This window comes from Artemia sp. Qi Xiang Cuo, chromosome 1 (genome assembly GCF_049724085.1).
Source record: "Artemia sp. Qi Xiang Cuo chromosome 1, ASM4972408v1, whole genome shotgun sequence".
NCBI lineage: Eukaryota > Metazoa > Arthropoda > Branchiopoda > Anostraca > Artemiidae > Artemia > Artemia sp. Qi Xiang Cuo.
This window is the reverse complement of record NC_142794.1, coordinates 56,365,371-56,386,132: the sequence shown is the minus strand read 5'-3', so window position 1 is coordinate 56,386,132 and position 20,762 is coordinate 56,365,371. Positions and strand designations below refer to the sequence as shown.

The window sequence follows — 20,762 nt, the reverse complement described above, 5'->3', positions numbered from 1 at the left end:
TTGTGACTGACCCTCTAGAGTGTGCACGAATTATTGCCGACCCCAATTTTACATCGTTCACGAGCATAGAGGCCGGCATGGTTCTTCTACACAGGCGAAAGCGAAATATAGTACTGAACAAAACTATAGCAGGCAGCAGTTCAGTACTGGAAATTTCCAAAAAGCTTATGTTGTCGTTTTTTTACAACGTGTGCAAGGTGCAATGGCCACGGGAGGGGGAGGTTCAAGTTTACTATGGTGATACAGATTCTACGCTGTTAAAGCTAAATGGGCCTGAATTGGATTTATTGGGTGATTTTCAAAAGGGGGTGTACATCAGCTCGTGGATGGATTTCACCAACTGGAATCCATCTCTCTACCCTGAGCTGGTGAAACGTCAAGCCCCCAACCAAGTATTAAAATTAAAATCAGAGACGGGGAGTGATTTGATATCCAGGTGGTGTTCCCGGGTCCCAAAGTCTATTGCGTGGAAACTCATAGTGGGGAAGAAAAGAAGGCGTGTAAAGGGGTGCCTACACATTTTGTAAAGAGCAATTTCAACATGAGCGTGTACAGAGACTGTGTAGAAAGTAGCCTGGTGCCAAGAGCACAAGTGCTTGCTATTAACTCTCTACAGTAGAGAAATTATACTGTGAGAGTGGAAAAGAATGTGATGTCGTGTATATCCGACAAGGTCTATGTGCTCGAGAATGGTGTGAGTGTCCTACCCCACAGTCACTACCATATTTCAGACCGAGTTGAATGCATTGACTATCGCAATCAACTTGGTCTGGATAAATTAACCTAATCTGACTAACCACCACTCAACCTGTACATAAATTAACTAACCTGACCCAATCTAACCACCTTAACTCAACCTCATCTAACCCAACCTCAACTAACCGACAGTAGCAGTGACGACAACCCTTTTTTTTTCAGCGCGGTTCCCGGGGGGGGAGGGTCCCGTCCCGCGGCCGCCCAGGGGGGGGGGTCCCGCCCGCAGCCAGCCGGCCTTCGGCCCCGTGGCCCCCGGGGGGGGGATCCCACCTTTAAATTCATAATGTTCAACTGTGCTAGTTCATGTTCCAAGTGTGTGTGTATATTTTCTGTTGTATAGAAAGTGTTATTGTATAGAAAAGTGTATAAGTTGACAAAAAGTGTTGTACAGAAAAGTGTTGTTGATGATGGTCAAAAGTGTTTTTTTTATTGTACATAAAGTGTTGTACAGAAAAGTGCTGCTAATGGACAAAAAGTGTTTTATTATAAAGTGTTATCGTTGTTCATGTTGAACTGCAAATAGAGTTTTCATTTTGACCACCGGAGAAATTTTGTCAACTGTTCTTGATGAACAAGTGTTATTATTTTTATCGTTGTTCATGTTGACTGCAAAACTATTTATTTTCATGCAGTGTCGAAATAAATGCTGCCTTTAAATATTGTTTTTTTTTTTTTTGTTCTTGAATAGATAGATCTATGGGGAAAATTATTGCTACTACTTATTCATTGAGCACATATGATTTACAGTTAGTTGCATTCCGACTGTTGTACCCAACAGCATGTATCAATTTAAAACACCCTTCAGATCGTTTCTGTGTGGACCGTCAATGTCGGGGAAAACAACACTTTGAGCTAGAATAATTAGAAATTGCGATAAAATGTTTTTGGAAAAGCCGAAAAAAATCTACTATTGCCATAGTATTTAGCAGGAGTACTATGATCAAATAAAAGCTATTGCCACAACCATACCAATACAATTCATACAGGGACCCGATGTTTTCAATAGTATTGAACCGAACTCGTGGCTGATTATTGATGATTTGGCTGAATCCATTGAACAGTTCTCACAGGAAATGCTACAATTGTTCACTGTTCGCTCCCACCATGAACACATGTCCGTTACCCTAGTTCTACACAATCTGTTTCATCAGAGCAAATGTATGCGAACCCTTGCTTTGAATTGCACTGTCTATATTATCTATCGAGTCGTGAGGGATTCGAGCTAGCGCAAAACTCACAATAATCAGATATAACCCCGCGCCCCTAAAAGTATGTTGTCAGCGTACACTCAGGTGACAAGCAAGCCCAACCGTTACAATTTGTTGGATCTTAATCAGAGCACGCCCGAGGATCTACGTGTAGTCACCGACATTTTCGACAATGAAATTACAGTATATCTTCCGGTGAACAGTAGAAAGGACTATTAGTCGTCATTATGACACTGAAGAAACTACACGAACAACGGCATCTGTTTTCCGTTTTAAGCACTTCAAAACCGTTGCTTAGGAAGGCTATACTCAAACATGGGGTTGACAATGATTTCATTAATCTAATATCTGAACTTTGTTTAAATTTAACTGAGGGTAATGTTCAACTGCCAGAAGGTTTTAGACAACATAAAAAGCAACATCGTTCCACGGTACGCACATGGGCTTTAAAAAAAAAGGTGAAAAATATTAAAATAACCCGGCTCCTTAAGGCGGGCGGTAGCTTTTTCACACTTTTACTACCGATAATTGCAGGACTTGTAAACAGTTTTCTCTAGTGAGAGAGAGAATGGCAAAACCCTATAAATTGACACCATTTGAACTTGTACTCTCGCCCATCGAACATTTTGAAGACAATCTAAGCAAATTCATTAACGATGAGAATATTGCCGACGACAAAAAACTACTTTTGCTTCAAGATGCATTGCGGCGTGTGGACAAACATAAAACATATCATGAGACCTGACACCGTCGTCACTGATCCCCCTAAACAGGAAACATCTCCTCAAGATTCTGCAGCAGCACTGCAATCAAAGGAGAAGGAATTGAATTCGATTGTATTGAAAATTGGAAACCTATTGCCTTTGACCTATCGAGAACAGAGTAAAAGAGTATTATCTTATCTCATGTTGGAAACTGGCGATCAAGTTCAAGTCGAGAGCACAGGGAAACGAATTATAATTCAGGGAAAAAGTTATAATCTAGTTGATTTAATTTGTGATATGGTGACGAATCGTAAAGGACTCTTATCCTTTGACAATAATCTATACACCTTTTTGTGTGCAACAAACTTTCCCAAAAGTCTTATTTGAAATAATAAGATTCTAAAGAATCTAAGAGATTATAGTCCACCATCAACAACAACATATACAAAACAAAAAGATAAAACATTTGAGTATACTATCATCAGCAGCAATGATTTTACAATACTTGTGGCTGCTAGTCAAAAGCGAAGACGAATTGATTCGCCCGCCAGTGTGCGAAAGGGGAGTGGACATTACACAACGTGTTTACGCTCGAAATGGATGAAGTTTTGAAAGGTGTCTATGAAAATATTGGCGAGGCGGGAAGTTTAACTTCCCCCAAAACGCTTTCCAAAGCTGTCCCTGGCACCACCACCAAATTCAAAAATGCAAAAGAGTATCTAGAAAATGAAGCGAGTTACACACGACATCGGAATCACAGGCTTCGCAGTAAACAATATCGACAAACTAAAGCCTTTTTCCCTCTGCATATAATGCAAATGGATCTTTTAACTCTAGACGCACTTCAAAAACGTCACAATGCCCCCTACAAATATATTCTGGTGGCAATCAGTATCTTTAGTCGCTATGCCTATACCATTCCACTACGACCAGAGAGAGGTGTTTAAGTTGCTCGGGCCATTGAAAGTATTCTAGAACAGGATTCATATAGAAAAATTCAATCGGATCGTGGCAGTGAATTTGTTAATCCCCATGTGCAAAAGGTTCTTTTGAAATATAATACAACACTTTATCATAGTCACAGCCCGATAAAGGCTGCATTGGCTGAACGATTAATAATAACGATTCGTCTATTAATTTCAAGATATTGCACTTTTAAAAATACACTGGCTTTTATTCATGATTTAGATAAAATCATTTTTATTTATAATTAACGACCCCATCGATCTCTGTCCAACTCACGTCCTCGGGGTGTTCACTATAGTGAAAATACATTTGACGCTTTTCTAAAGCAATACTCCAAGGGTGAAAAAGAGAAAAAAAGAAGAAATTCAATGTTGGTGATACTGTTCGAATTAATAGAACCACCAATATTTTTGAAAATGGGAATTATTTATGGAGCACCTAACATTTTAAAGTTTCCAAAATCCTGGACATCGAGCCCTTAACTTATCGACTGCGAGACACCAAGGATGATGAGATTCTCAGTGGTTTTTATGAATATTAACTGCAAAAAGTTAGAAACACTAGTGAAATTTATCAAATTGAAAATATATTAAAGAGTCGTACACGACATGGTAAGAAACAGTTGTTTGTTCGCTGGCTAGGATACAACTCAGATTTTGATTCTTGGGTCAGTGCTGAAGATATTAACAATGCCCAATGATTTCTATGTGACTTTTATTTCCAATGTTTCTGATCCAATCTACAATGACCTGAATAGAACAAGTGATGTTTGGACAAATCTCTCCCCCACCATCAAATTCGATGGAAAGTATGAAGTGGCTCTTGTCGATTGTATTCTCAAAAATACCTATGACATCCTGAGAAAGGATCGTAAATATGAAATAAAAATCAGACCCTATTATTGGCCACCGCCACCAGGTGATCAAGAAAAAATTAAAAAGACCAATTGGATGAATTATCCATCTGTTAAATTACCTTACGAGGAACTCACGTGTATGACTGATTTATGTCGTTATATTAATAAAAAAATTTCCGCTCGTCAGAAAGGCGCTTTTCATTTCAACTATTCAAAGGAGGAGGGCGAGATCTACATTACTTCACCTATTGCCAATGAAAAGGTTATTCTCAATGATAATCTAAAGGACGTTCTTGGCTTTAAGCTCAATATAATCAATGGTAGAAGTGCTAGAAACACTAATTTCCTTTTTGCTGACTACCCGCCTGTCTTCTCCACGGACACTTGTATATTTCTCTACGCCTCATTTTTGGAAACATCTTGGGTTGGTAATTCAAATGTTCCCCTCCTACGAGTTCTTGAACGAAAAACCAATCGAGAACATATTCACCACTACAATATAAAGCATCTTCAGTATAGTCCCGTAAACACTTCCTATTTGAAACTCTGTCAGTTAACACTAAGAACCGAATTGGGTGATCCAATAGCAATTTCAAAAGGTTTGGCTGTGATTTCATGCCATTATCGACCCATCGTTCAACTGCAAGATGTCTAATAAAAAAGTGGTATTCACTTGTCCTGATATTGACTGCTATGTTCATACTCTTGGCCCAAGACAACAGGGCAATGGAATGGACTTCAACAAAGATCGCTCGTCAATGTCTGGCTACGGTCTTGGCAGTTGGTTTGCTAAGCTGTTTCGCTCTTCACTACCACTGGCTAGAATATATCTTGTACCGGCTGCGACAGATTTTGCATCCTCTACATTATACGATTGGGGCTCTGGCAAGGATTTTAAAAAAAGTGCTTCAGAAAATCTTAGGTCCAGTGCGTGAACCCTTGGCAAGAGATTAAAAGAGAATGGTAAAGGTTTAAAAAGGTCAAGAAACAACGCATCACTCATCAGTCTCCGCTCAGGTCGGAAACGTAAGACATCCCTTTTGTCAAGGAAAAGAAGGAAAAAGCCGACACGTGGTGTAACCAGAAGTCCCAGGAAGAATAGAATTGTCAGATCGAAACTAGATTTCTTCTCCTAAGATGTCCTACCTACCACATAAGGATTCCCAACCTTCAGTCGTTGTCTCACCGAATATATTCAATGTTGAAAATGTTGATGTCAGTGTCAATAATGTATACTATGAACAATTTTACCCGCAAAAACCCCTCTCCGATAATATCCACTTTAAAGTCTATTCGCATGACATTTGAATTATGGACTTTTCTTCAACATTTATAGATTTGTAAATGAAAGTTTGGAAATCTGATAATTCAATGCCGATTCGGGCCGATGGAATATCCTCTGAAAATTGTATACTACATAATTTATTTCGTCAAATCAGTGTCTACATCAATGGTACGCTGGTGAGCACAAGCAACAATCTCTCAAACTATACAAGCTATATGCAATTCATGCTGATGACACCCAAGTCAGACAATGAATTAAGAGGAACCTCCACGTGATATGAAGACAGTACTCATACAGAGAGTACAGATGAAAATAATAATACTACAACTAGTGAATTACATCTAGTTGGAAAAATATATCAGGAAATATTTAATATAAACCACTGGCTGCTACCCCCTGTTAAAGTGGATATAAAATTAACGCTTGCACCCTCCAATTTCATATTGAGAAAAGAACTTGCTGCAAATCCTGATGTAAGTCTCTCCCTCACCTCGGCAATACTTCATGTACGCAAACAACAGGTCATGAGTTCTGTTGCTTTGGCCGTGGAAAAACTGAGAGCCAATGGCAACAATATTAAACTACTTGTTCCTCATACAATCACCAATCAACGTCATATTGCCATGGGGTCACGCACCTTCACCGATTCATCCTTTATCAATGTTGAAAGTCCGTCGAAATTGGATCTGACATTTGTAAAAAGCGCCAGTGCAATTTGATCCTGGACTGAATGTCCACATAAACTCAAGATGTTTGGACTTTCATCTCTTGTGTGCAAATTAAATGGCATCCCACTCTATAATCTATCATTTGATAAATCCTGTAGAACATTGTAAGAGTTGACCATGCAAACCCTAGATCATGATTCGCAAGTATTCGAATATGGTATAACCGAAGATATGTTTGCTAAAACACATGGTATCATTGTATTGGATTTGTCGGGTACACAGGATATGAGTATTGTACGTACGGGGAGTCTGCGTTTAGAGTGTACATTTAACGACCCATTGGCTGAGAGTATTGCCCTAATCTCACTAAATCAATATGAAACCTATTGGGAAATCACCCCCGAAGGCAGTGTTTTACTAGACTTGGCGCCATGAACACCAGTCAAATAATCAATGTATTTAATATGGACCCCTACATGTCCCAGTACAAATCCTATTGTCTGCCCTCGGACTATCTCGGAAAAATTCATCGAGTCAACAATATCTTGATTATTGTTAATAGTAGTCCGTCGACTTTGCTGACGGGTCATTGGCTGTGCATCTTTCAAACAATAAAGACGATTGAATTTTTTGATCCTCTTGGTCTACCCTATACATTATACACACCCTACATCAGCATTTATATTGAGAGCAGTGGGACAACTATTATTCAAAATTGGAAGAGGGTACAGGATCTAACGGCTAAAAGCTGCGGCTTCCATGCACTACTATATTTTGTGTTCCGATGTCGCGGCTATACTTACAAGCAGTTTCTCCACATTTATTTAGACAATCGATGTCTGAATTACTTTATAGTGGAAAATATCCTCTCAGACCTATATAGTATTGATTTCAGTGCCCTAAGAGTAAAGTGCTTTAAAAATGTTTCTGAATTTGTTTATTAATAAAATGCATATATATATGCAACATTGTCTTTAAATCTTCACTTTTAGATTTCTTCATCTTCGATGTATAGGCAAGTGTCGTGAACCACTAATGTCGATAAATCATTTGGATTCGCCGTATATTGATCTTGATTGACTGCAAAGTCAGGGTCACATTTTCTACAGTATAATGTAACTTCACTCTTGTCATATCTCTTTGTATAGTCAATTATACTATTTGTATTCATATTATGAAATTCACGAGTTTCAATCTGTCTATTTGAAGCAATTTCACATACAGTGTTTTCAAGTGTTGAATCACATTCAATCACTGCCAAATAAAAATCTCTTGGTTTATAGTCATAATAGGTGGTGTCATCACAGCGATGAAGTAGAAACCAAATTGTCTTGTTACCCTAACAGTTGAATCGTAGACCAGATTCCTCCTCCCAGAATAATTTAAATTCACGACGATACCAATCTCGTAGCAATAAACTAAAATCACGTTTGGGATTCTTTCCAATCATAGCGGGGTAAGTATTCTCCCACTGATCATATTTATCATCGTGACAATTGTAGCACAGGTGTCCTCTAGGGTGAGAGTCACACACCTCCTCAATACATGAATTACATCCTTTAATTTGTACTGCATATCATCTATTTAATTTACAATTATTACATAATTAACAGTTTTCACTATAGTCATCAATAATTGTACAATTCTCACATGGATTCCAACTGCCAAGAGTGTAAATGCACAATGGACATATATGGAACATTTTTCGGTTTCCAATGTCAACTCACTAACAGCTAAAACAAAACTGATCCTCTTCGTTAAATACATTCAATGAGATGGAACTGGGGGAGAGAGGAGTAGCTATGTGACGTTACATCTTTCAAATGGCGGGGGGAGCCATCTACATTGAATCCATTGGCAATGTTTTCAAAAGTATATCCACAATATGATTCTGCCTTGTTCCAATTAATATATCAATAAATTGAGTATATGCATTTGAATCACATTTTAAAAGTTTCATGAAATAGTCCAATGGGGGAGAATCACTCCTCATTATATTGTCAAGTGTTCCCTGACAAGAGAATATCCTGCGTTTAAGAGATCACTCGAGAAAATCATCATCCGAAATCAAATGTTTTTCCATAAACACTAGATTTGATCTAAGTCTCTCTTTCTCAAATTTATTCATTTTTCAATCCTTTCACTCTGACTGTTGACTCTGGACTAACCCTGATTCGTCAGCTCTAACCAGAAAAGCATGTACAATTAGTGATAGAGTTTATTGTCTTCAATATGTTTCACTAATGTACTAAAAGCACATTGAAGTCTATTCACATATGCTATATCAACTTTTGCAGCGAAACATAATTGATCCTCCATTTTAAATTTGTTCAAGGATATTACATATCTTGCATATACTGCATCCCATTCCAGACAAAGCCGCGATCCTTTCGTGATTTCCACCGCAATGTTTGGTGCTCTTGTACTATTATCATCAACTCCACTATCAACTTCTAATAGTGTAAACATTCCACTCATCGCCATCAACACAAATATATATCCAAATGAGTATAGTCAAACTGTTCTTCTCACTCCTTTGAACTCTATTCACAGACTAATAACACTCTATCAAAAAATCCCTTCTTTATAGTCACTCTTTCACTAATATGTAAACAAGCCCTCTGATTGGTTGAGAAGGGGGATGTAACCGACTCGCTGATTGGCTGAGAAGGAACCATGGGATCTAACTGTTTCCAGGAAAGTCATAACATTTGGCTCGAGAGCAACAACAACAAATACTATTTCTGGACACCATGACATTCGCCTCGAGCATGTACATGACCAAAACAACAACAAATACTATTTCTGGACACCATGACATTCGCGATCGATTACGCAATCAATTTCTCGGTAATTCACTTCCCCCTCGAGTCCTAGATCAATAACATTGTTTCCCGTTAGAATTCAATGCGCATGTGTAACCATCGCCCTGGAGATATTACACATAGAAACAACAAATAAATTGACCTTGGAAAAAGAGGTCATTGACCGATTACGCAATCTTTCTCCCTAGGGAGGCTATGCCCTTATTTGGAGCATAAACCACGTGGTTAGTACGGGATCAATAGGGTCACTTCTACTCACTTTACTGAAAAAAAAAGCAAATGACCGTGGATTGTCAGTTGAATATACATATATCGATTTAGTACTGTTTTAGTTGCTGGGCAACACGCGAATAATCGTATAGCGAACATGATGAAAGAAACTAGTCAAGCAGGTTTTTTCAACGGAGAATTCCTATGCCGAGCATGGCAAACAGGGGATGTTGAGAAGTTAGTTTTTTGGGGTTGAAGGGGCAAAAAAAGGTACCTAGGTTAGGTTACGTATTTAATATATGCTATGCTTTACCCCCACCCCCTAATGTGAAAAAATATATAGCTTAATTTTGTTTATAAACTATTATATTTGTATCATACTTTGTTTTATTTCATTAGCATTAGCCAAACTTCGCTTTCACGTGTTGCCCGGGTACTAAAACAGTACCACCGATTTTTAGTCCTTAAAGTTTTGATAATTTTTTATTTATTAAAATAAAAAAAAGTGAAATTAAAGTGAATAATCAATTCAAGTTTGAAACGAAAAGATATTACCAGAAATAAAATATGGGCTAGCGCCCCCTTAAACCTCCCGAAGGCCAGAGTATCATTTCTACTTTACTGACGACAACATATACTTCGAGCAGTTTTCTAGAGGGGTTGACGACCTTCAGAAATCACGTACACCAGGAGTGAAGCGTTCCTAGCGTGGTGGAACTTTGCCAAACATAATAAAGCTGTGCGGCCTATCTGGTGCTTTGATATGTACACTAGATGGCGGAAAGTGTGTGACATCTGGATTTCTCTTTTACCATTATAACATTAAAAACCAAATATTGCTTAGATATGGTGTTGCATTAATCTCATATGCGGTGAATTTTTACTGATACTTTCTTCCTTTAAACGAATCTGTTCCAAATGTGTAAAAATCGGTTTTTTTAATCATTTATTGATTCAGCAATTCAAGATGTTGGTTCAACAAACTAAAAAGTTTGCTTCAGCAATTAGCAGAGCTTTCTTGGAAAAATTTCGTTTATGCATCAGTTTTTACTTGTTGGTTGGAAATAAAATTGAAAACAAATTTTAATAAAAAGTATCATTTTAAATAGTAACCTGAAATTGAAAGTCGTAACTGTTATTGTTCCAAAAAAACGTACTTTCTTTCCTTTAATTTTGAGTATGATCGTGATTTTCTTTTTTGTTGTTACTGTTTTGCAAACAAAAACTACAGTGTTCAAAATAATTATGGTTTTCAGCAGGGCATATCTTCTTACAAGGTATGGAGGGGGGAATACCCCCTTTATTTATTGTAGCTTTTCTTATTAAATCTCGGTTATAATTTTGAATTTATTTTAACGTTGTTTGTTAATGATGTTAGGACCAATAAAACCTACTGTTCAAAATACAAATCGAATTCAGAAAACTGCAAAGGACTTTCCGGCTTTTTGAGGGTCTAGGGGACAGTAGTCTTACTCTTATTTGTGGCAACATTTGTTGGTTTTAAGTCCACGCTGATTATTCATTTCAATATCTCTTCGTCCCAGGACTCGACTATGTTTTATATAATTAGTTCTATATATATATACTAAAACAAAACATATATACTAATTGTATATGTTTTATATAATTAGTTTATTTTAATTTATTTTTGTTTTGGGCTTCTTTAATTCTCTCTGTTAGTTATTTTTGTTTTTTTAAAGTTTCAACTATTTTATGACTGTATATCTGTACGTTATACCTTTTAATACGGGTCTTTACTTTTCTTTGAAAAATTTTGTTCTTTGAAAAGTGCATTTTAACAAATGTAGATAGAGAATCATGCTGTCAACATATTTCAAACGGACAATTTGTTAGGCTATCTGTTTCCAAACACCAAGCTACAGTTGTTTTCCAGTTTTTTCCTCAAAAGCTGAAACGATAAAAGTTCAAACATAGCCTACAGTGGAATCTAAGAGGATTAATCGACTAAAGACAAAAACAAACGGAAAATAGTGACTTCTACGCCCTGAATCAATCTAATTAATGGGGTGAAATGACTTTTAGATCTATTAATTACATCTTTAATAAAGATAGTAAGAAAGTAAGTAAGTAAGTTTATTTGTAACCCGCAATGATATAAAATAAATGGGGAGTCAAAAAACGAAAAAAAAATAATATAATCCACAAAGACATAAGAAGGAAAACACAACATAAATAACATAATAGTATCCACTGAATCATTGATCTGGAAAAAAAAAAGTCAAGTGAGAGGGTCACTGGCACATATCTTCTTTGGTATATTAGTCCTCAGATCCTTGGCGATGTTGTCAAGCAGCACTAGAGGGTTGATAAGTCCAAAATGAGAAACAATCGTGTGATATCTGTACCATCTTGGTAAATATAGCAAGAATTTACAATATTTAAAATAGCCTCTCCTTAGCTGAAGACGGTCTCTTTGCGCATTAGAGGCTGCAAACCGGAAAGAAAAAGAATTGTAGGAGAACAAAAACTATAATAAAATTTACATAAGCCTCGGCGGCTGTACCTTCCTCTATTAGGCGAGATTTTACCATATGAGATGCGAATACACGGCAGAACACTAGCAACCAGAGACGAGCATGCAGTCGAAAGTGCATCAGAAAAAGTAATCCCAAGCCATTTCAACTTTGAGAGATACTCGAGTAGCATTGTACCCACACGTAAAGGAGGAGCAGGGTTAGAAATATTAAAGCACAGAAACTCGTATTTTGAAACATATAGAGAAAGTCCAATCATACTCAAAACATTAATCAGAACATTTAGATTCTTTGTGAGGCCTGACCTAGTATGACTAACTAGCAGAACATCATCAGCATAGGTAATGTGACTAACTCCAGGATTTCCTAAAACAGGAGTATATTCTAAAAACAGAGTAGGAGACAGCATTCGCAAACAGTCCGCAGAAACAGTTTTGAAAATATATGGAGACAGCCTCACCACCTTGCCTGCCTCCTTTCTTTACTGAGATAGGCTCACATATATCAGACATCCATTTTAACCGAACCAAGGAATTGAAATACTAATATTGAAGAACTTTTACAACGAAAGAATTGACTCCTGCTCTAACTAAGCAATGAAGCGCTTGCGAAAATACATATATTACATGATAAAAAGTTAATTCTTCACGATATATTTTTTTTAAATAATAATTTATTTTCCTTCTATAACATTAGTTCCCTTTTCATCTAGTAAAAAGATAATACTCAAAGGAATTCTTTTTTATCTTGAGTTTGAGATAGGAAAAAATGATCCTACTTAAGTCTATTTTATGTTGTTATCCACTAGACAACAATCCTACAATTCCTTGACTGGTCATTTTTTCTTTTTCAGTGAATCGTGTTATACAGTTTACGGTAAAGAAGCGTAGGAAATGTTTAATGTTCTTAGCTTTCCAATTTCATAAGAGAGACTCTAAATCTCGGGATACGAGGACTGATATAAAGAGAGAATTGGATAAGAAAACTGGTATATTTCAATTCTGGCCTATAATCAGTAGGGGACTCGTGGCAAAATTCTAACTTTTTGTACAAATTTCTCTCTCAAGTATGTATAACATCCCCGGTTGATCTAGATAATGAAAGTTCAATTTCTACGGCTTAAATTAACTCGCAAATTTCTAATGTTTGACTCTTTGATGGCGATGCATGTTTTCTTTTTGTCTGTTTATCAAATGGCCATGAACACTTTTTTGCTCTTGCGTAAAGACAAGTAAAGAGAAATTTTCATGTGTGGGGGATGGTATTTTCGTAGGAGGGGGTTATAGCCTTTTAAACTCTTAAAACATCGTAAAAATCCTTACTTTGCGGAGGCTACAAACTCCGGTATGTAGGTATCTTTAGCATGTCATCCTTGTTTCCTCCATTGTTTCACACAAAACAGGCGTCAACTTAAGTGAACAAGCGAGTTTGTTTTGCATGTCGCAATATCAATAAGAAAAAAAATGAGTAAAGCTTTTAAAAGAACCAACGGTAACTTTTCTAAGCAATGTAAATGGTTTGCCACAGCAATCTTCCAAATCACGACACCTGAGCACTGAATGAGCACTTAGCTCATTTTTGCACTGACCCAGTCCAAACATTAGACTTGTCTCGTTTGTGTGTAGGGTCATCACTTGTTTTCGCACCGATTCAGGACAGACTTTCTTTTTGCACTGAATCAGGATATGCCTACCTTTCTGCCAATAAAGTGTAATATGCCCATGTCTTTTTTATTAAAATATATTCTACCGTATAGATATCTACCATTCTTAGAATCTAGAACCCAAGTCCTCTTAACTGCATTGCTAAAGTCACCGTGGATGATAAACCCCAATCCAGTCCCCTGGAACCATCTTTTCTAGGCTCAATGACCGGTTGAAAAAATATACGTAAAATAGCTTATTGTTACCACAGTCACAAGAACTCCAGAGCAAATAAGAATCTAAGTTGTGCTTTTTAACTTTCTAGGTTCTAAAATCAAGTCAGACAGTTCGCTTGATCTTCTTTGCACATCGGATAATCAAAGAAACTCAGGAATTGAGACCGAATCATCCAGCATTAGTGACGCTGAGAGGGAAATGAAAAAGGAAAGGAAACATATTAGAGTTGCCCCAAGACGATCAGCCTCCCTCTCTCGTGCTGATGATTTGGGCCAAGTTCTTGATCTGCCTCTACGAAATCGTAGTCCTGATGCGAGAGTAGAGACAGGACGATGGAGATCTCTTTCGCCACCAATATCTGCAGCACTTTGGACAGGTTCGTAATCTCTCTTGATCGAAGCTATTTATAATCTACTGAAAATAAATATTGTAGATTCTAAGGGACAATTTTGAGTTTTGGTATGGGGGCTCAGTCCTTGAGGCTGAAAACGATGACAGCAGGGATCCATGAAACCAAAGATTACTCGTTCGATCCTGTTTTCAAATTCGATTTTCTTCTTTTTTTTAACGCGACTTATTGAATTGCATTCAATCTAACATAAAGCTTGGTAAAACAAATTTTTTATATAAAATTAAAGAGCAAACTTGAAAACTTAAAACGGACCAAAAATTATTCTATATTTGAGTACCTTCCCCTTCAACTCTGGTTATTCGCGCTGTATCTTGACTACTGTTTTTTAGAGCTTTTTAGAATGCGATAAACTTAGTTTCTCACTAACATGTCTCTTTAATAACAGTTCTATTTTTTTCTGGCTGCTGCTCATAACATTTAAAGTACTCCATTCTATTGCTTAAAGCAAACGTAAACTTTCCCACTGCGAACTCTTTATCACACTACTCTTGCTTTCAACCTTGAAATCTCAGAGTCTAGACGCTACCAAGACATAGTAAAAATCAATTTGTCATTTTTTTCCCCTCTGTATGGGAGGGAGGTAGAGTAACTGGATAAGAAGCTCATCCGATCAGCATTGGTCACCCTTATCCCCCCACAGCATTGGACCAAAAAATTTTAGGTTGCCATTTAGCCAAAACAAAAAGTCAAGAAATTCAATAAATACACCTTTCGGGGCGATGAGATACATGCGTCCCCAAGAGCTAGGGTACTAAATCATGTAAATTGGTCAGTGTTTGCACATACTTTTTGTAGTAAAAAACAGTTGGGCACATTTGCTCTCGGCGGTCTGATGGGGTTGAAAATTTCAGGAATCTTCTTTTGGGATAAGTGAGTGTCAAATTTTTGTTGAGGAGGAGTGAGGGAGTCAAGGGGTCCGAAACTAGAACCATAAATTTATTGCTTTTGATAGGTTTTAAATTTAAATCTGTAATTTCCTAGCCCCATGGTCTACTAAAGTAAAAAAGACATTGAGGGTATAGGGGTACGGCCTATAAAAAAATAACGGTCCAAAACCATGATTAATTTCTATTGTTTTTTTTTGTATTGGGGGTTAAGAAGACTCCAATCAACAATCAAAATGTTTGATTGTTTTTATTATCAGTCCCTCTCTTCTTCTATTTTGCTTTTGGGGTGAAGGCTAATACAATTACTTAAGAGGAGGATTTATTTAGGCGGCAGCCAGAGAGAAATGGTTCTAGCCTTATTTTTCAGAAATCTAGGAAATAGATGTGTAAACAGGGGAATTTCCAGTCCTTGTCCCCCTAAATTCTAATATTTGTCAAAATTTCTTATAGTTTGTTTATAATTAGCCTGCATATAATTCGATTTTTTCATCCCCTCCTTCCACCTATGCTAGATATACATACTTTTCCGCCTTTCAGAAAACTGTTAGAAAAATTTTCTTCACGAAGTAAAAATTGGACTAATTATTTTTATGTCTAATTTTTATTTTAAACTATGTCTAATAAATATAATCTAATTGTGTGTCTAATAAATTATTTTAAGACTAATTATGTCTCGAAATTAATTTGGTCTCTTCCCTCCTAATCAATATTATCAAATAATGTCACTATAATAAAAAATAAGCTTTTATTTGTTTTCATTTTGTACCTTTTCAATGTCATGGCTCTTGTAACAACATAAAAAAAGCTTACTTAAAGCTGTGATTAACTTGGAGGCCTATTTTATTGTAAACCAGTCAAAATCACTTAATTTATGTGACCACTGTGATTTTTATTTCTGATTACCCCATCTTCATAGAATGGCCATCAAAGCAAAGAATCGGTACTGAAGGTCAGCTCTAAGTGATTATGCCTAAAAAGGAAGCAATGAAAAAGTTTGTGGCTACTTGAATCAATTGAAGCGCTCTTTTTGCATTTCAGATGTCCTAGTAGAGATATCCCTCCAGTAATCCACGTATTTAAAAAAAAATTAGCGAAATTGAAATAAGGTAAAATGTTGTTTAAGAAACTTTTTTACCACCAGAGCTATCAGCTTCACTGTTTGTCGAACTGTGCAGTGAAAAAGTAATAAATATTTTTGCAGTTTACATAATAACTTTAGCGATTCTGAACTGAAAACTAAAATAAAATATTTTTTTTTTTCCTTGGAAATATAGGACAACGCTATAGAGATATGCACTTTACGGGTTAAGCCAAAAAAAAAATTGGTTCTAGGAGACATAAAACAAAACTAATATAAAAATTTTAATGTGTTTTTTTAGTTTGAATAAAAATTAATATTATTGGTTAGACGCCATAAATATTTTTGCAGTTTACATAAAAAAAATTTAGCGAATCTGAACCAAAAACTAAAATAAAAAAATCATTTTTTTTTCTTTGAAAATATAGGACAAAGCTAAGAAGATACGTACTTTATGGGTTGAGCCAAAAAAATTTTGGTTTGAGGAAACAAAAAACAAAACTAATTTTAAAATTTTCAAGTATTTCACTAATTTGATTTAGAAAATCAATATTATTGATTAGAGACCATAAATATTTTTGCAGTTTACATAATAAGTTTAGCGATTCTGAGCTGAAAACTAAAACAAAAAACATTGTTTTTTTTTATTTGGAAATATAGGGCAACAATATAGAGATACGTACTTTATGGTTTAAGCCAAAAAAAGTTTGGTTCCAGGATACAATAATAACTTTGAACTGAGATGAAATAAAGTTATTTTATTTAAATTTACAAGAATTGCTCTAGTTATTGATTCTTGTACTTATGCTCTAGTACAAGTTTGAATTTTGATACCAATAGATGCATCATAAAAATATTAATTTTATGCTAATTTTAAATATACTAGTTTCATCAAGTTTAGTCTTACCCATCAGAAGTTAAGAGCCTGAGAAAATTTGCCTTATTTTCGACAGAAGTGGTAAACACCCTCTAAAAGTCATAGAATCTAAATGAAAATCACACCATCAGATTCAGAGTATCAGAGAACCTTACTGTAGAGGTTTCAAGCTCCTACCTTCAAAAATGTGAATTTTGTAATTTTTGCCAGAAGAAAGATCACGGATGCGTGTTTATTTCTTTTCTTGTAATAAGGAACAAACTCTAGCATATAGTAACTAAAATATTAGAATAAACAACTACATAAAAATCGATTTAGTTCATTAAAACTGGGAATTGTAAGTCAAACAGTTCGTGGTAACGAACTTTAAGTAAGGAGCGACCCGGCTCAATGGTAACCGAAACTCTAGACAACGGGATTTTGATACCAATAGATACATCAAAAGAATAATATTTTAATGCTGATTTCAAATATATAAGTTTCATCAAGTTTAGTCCTACCCATCAAAAGTTACGCGCCTGTGAAAATTTGGCTTATTTTTGAAAAAAGGGTGAAAGACCCCATAAAATTTGTAAAAACTTAATGAAAATCACACCATCATATTCAGCGTATCAGAGAACCCTACTGTACAGGTTTCAAGCTCCTATCTACAAAAATGTGGAATTTTGCATTTTTGCCAGAAGAAAGATCACGAATGCGTGTTTATTTGTTTGTTTTTTTTGTTGTTTTTTTCCAGGGGTGATCGTATCGACCCAGTGGTCCTAGAATATCATGGGAGGGATCATTGAAACGGAAATTGAAAGTTCTAGTGCCCTTTTTAAGTGCCAAAAAAAATGGAGGGCAACTAGGCCCCCTCCCAAGCTCATTTTTTCCCAAAGTCACCCGATCAAAATTTTGAGATAGGCATTTTGTTCAGCATGGTCGAAAATATGGTAACTATTTATTTTAGGATGACTTATTCCCCCGAAGTCCCTGGGGGGAGGGCTTAAAGTTATGAACTTTACCCAATGTTAACATATAGTATTGGTTATTGGGAAGTATATGGACGTTTTCAGGGGAGATTTCTTCTGGAAGTTTTTCAACTGAAAGTAAGGAGCAACATCAAAGCTTAAAACGAACAGAAAATATTACGTATATGATTTGGTTCACCCCCTAGTCAATACCTCGCTCTTTAAGCCAAATATTTTTTAGTACTTTCATAAGAGATATTTATTATAATTAACGGCTTTTTTGATTAAAAGTTCATTTTTTAATAATTGGAAAAAAATTCTAAATTTATCTTAAAGAGCGAGGTATTGACTAGGGGGCGAGCCCCCTAATATACGTATTAAATATATATGAATATAGAAGTTCGTTACGTAGGTTAATTCGTAAGTTACGTATATTTTTTTCTAATAAAAACGTTCCTAAATAAAATTAAACAAGTTTCGAGAAAGTCATTTAACAAAATAAAAGTAAAATTAATATGTGAATTTTGTTTTAATTATTCATGTACGGTGAGCCAAAATCAAAACCTGCATTAATTCAAAAACGTTCAAAAGTTAAATAAAAAAAACAGGTTTTTTTTTAACTGAAAGTAAGGAACGACGTTAAAACTTAAAACGAACATAAATTATTCCGTATATGAAAGGGGGTGGACCCTCCTCAACGCCACGCTCTTTATGCTAAATTTTTTTATTGTTTAAAAAAATATAGTGTTGGTAAAGTCAACCTTTAGCGTAAAGAGCGAGGCGTTGAGGAGGGGACAGCCCCTTTCATATACAGAATAATGTTCGTTTTAAGTTTCAACGTCGTTCCTTACTTTCAGTTAAAAAAAAACTTGTTTTTTTTAATTTAATATCATTCAAGATCGATCGCAGCCACAGAGTGTGTTGAACTCAATCAAACAGTTCTTGGTAAAGAACTGTATAGTAAAAGCGACTCGTCTCAATAATAACCGAAAATCTAAAAAACGGAATTTTGATACCAATAGATACATCAAAAGGATTGTATTTTTATGCTAATTTTAAATGTATAAGTTTCATCCAGTTTAGTCTTACCCACCAAAAGTTACGAGCCTGAGAATATTGCCTTACTTCGAAAAAAGTCAATTAAGGTAAAAAAAATTAGGAAATCTACTATTGAATTAGGGTCAAGAACTTGCGAATAGGAAGTCTCCCAGGAACTGATACTTATCAATCTACTTTTTATGATCAAAAGTCCAAGACGTCAGTCATAGTCATATATGTCTCTGTAGAACCGACATATGGAGATCGTATTGATTCATATAGATTTTACACACAGTTTAAGGAAGAAATAGACATGATTCCCAGTCAAGGATCCATCCAAGATTTTTGTTCGAGGAGGAAGGATGCAGAAAAACAATTCTAAAAGCGCATCGAAATTTGTTTAGATGCATTTTTGTACTTTTTTACTAGTCAGACTGAAATTTCGGGGAGGGGGGGGGGAGGGGTTCAAACCCTACAGCCTTGTCTTCAGTTCAAATATTGTTTGTTATTGGGATTGTAATGCCCGAGTTGGTAGAAACAGGGATAAATGGTATCCTAGCCTTCAGAAATCTGATGCAGGGCAGGAAAATAGCAATGACTATAGACGGCTATATATTGGATATGACTATAAAAATGTAGTTATATCAAATACAGAGCTTGATCATAAAACGGTTATTAGATTAACATGGTACCCAAATGATGGTAAAATGACCAACTGTATTGATTATGTTATTGTAAATCCAGCACTGGAAGGATCGATACATGGCACCAGGTTATATAGAAGTGCTAGTATTTCTACTAAATGTAGAGATTGCCATTAAGTAGTGTATAGACTTAATCTAAAGCTAAAACTTAGGAGGAGTAACTACCTTCTGGGAATTTATGAGGTTGACAGATTCCAGGATGAGACTTTAGGAGAAACTTTCCTGGAACAGTTGAATATGATGATGGAGGGTTTACAGTTTGACCACGCAGAAGATGGATGCAATAGCTTTAGGGAACGCAGCTAGGAATGTTGTCAAAAAAAACTAAGCTTTGTAGAAAAGAGAAAGAGTTTGCGAAAGAAGTTTTTGAGTGATGGATCAAATGAGAATAAGAGTAAGGTATGCGAGGTAGAGAAGGCACTATAGTGCGAATTGAAGAGGCGTAAAATGGAGGCCATCGGTAAAATTGTAGTGGATCTGAAGATGTGATTTAACGGCATAATATAAGCTATCGTATTGGGATGTTAAGAAATTAGGAGGAATTAGTCAATAAGGACTTGTCCCATTTGTCCGTGCTAAGGATAGGAGCAAGGCCTCAATTAGTCACAAGGAAAGTATTAAAGAGAGACAGGCAATACATTTTGAGAATGTGTTAAATCCTGATAAAGTTGTAGGAAGTTATACAAAAAATACCGACAAACCTCATTTAAAAAAAAAAAAAATTCTTATTTTTGTAGTTGCTTGTAACCTCTGATTTTCTCCTACGCTGAGTTTGATGATGTAATTTTTATCAATATTGCCCTCCTCTTTGGGGATGCTGTCTCCCTTTTTGACAAATTCGATAAGTTTTCTGATTTGATAAGTAATTTTAAGCCTAATGAATTTTATATATTTGGAACTACTGTGAAAAGTCGTTTCCTTTTGTGTATATATTTTTGTTTGCACATGTTCCTCCTTTCTTAC

General features: G+C 35.9%; 1 protein-coding gene across 1 annotated transcript in view; it reads left to right on the top strand.

Annotated features, from left to right (window-relative positions):
• Positions 1 to 20,762, top strand: part of LOC148956506 (uncharacterized) — a 397,828-nt gene that overhangs the window by 178,909 nt on the left and 198,157 nt on the right. The window contains exon 3 of the mRNA XM_089108420.1: positions 13,942 to 14,229. Coding sequence (XP_088964546.1) covers positions 13,942 to 14,229 — 288 coding nt within the window. The remainder of the gene's footprint in view (positions 1 to 13,941; positions 14,230 to 20,762) is intronic.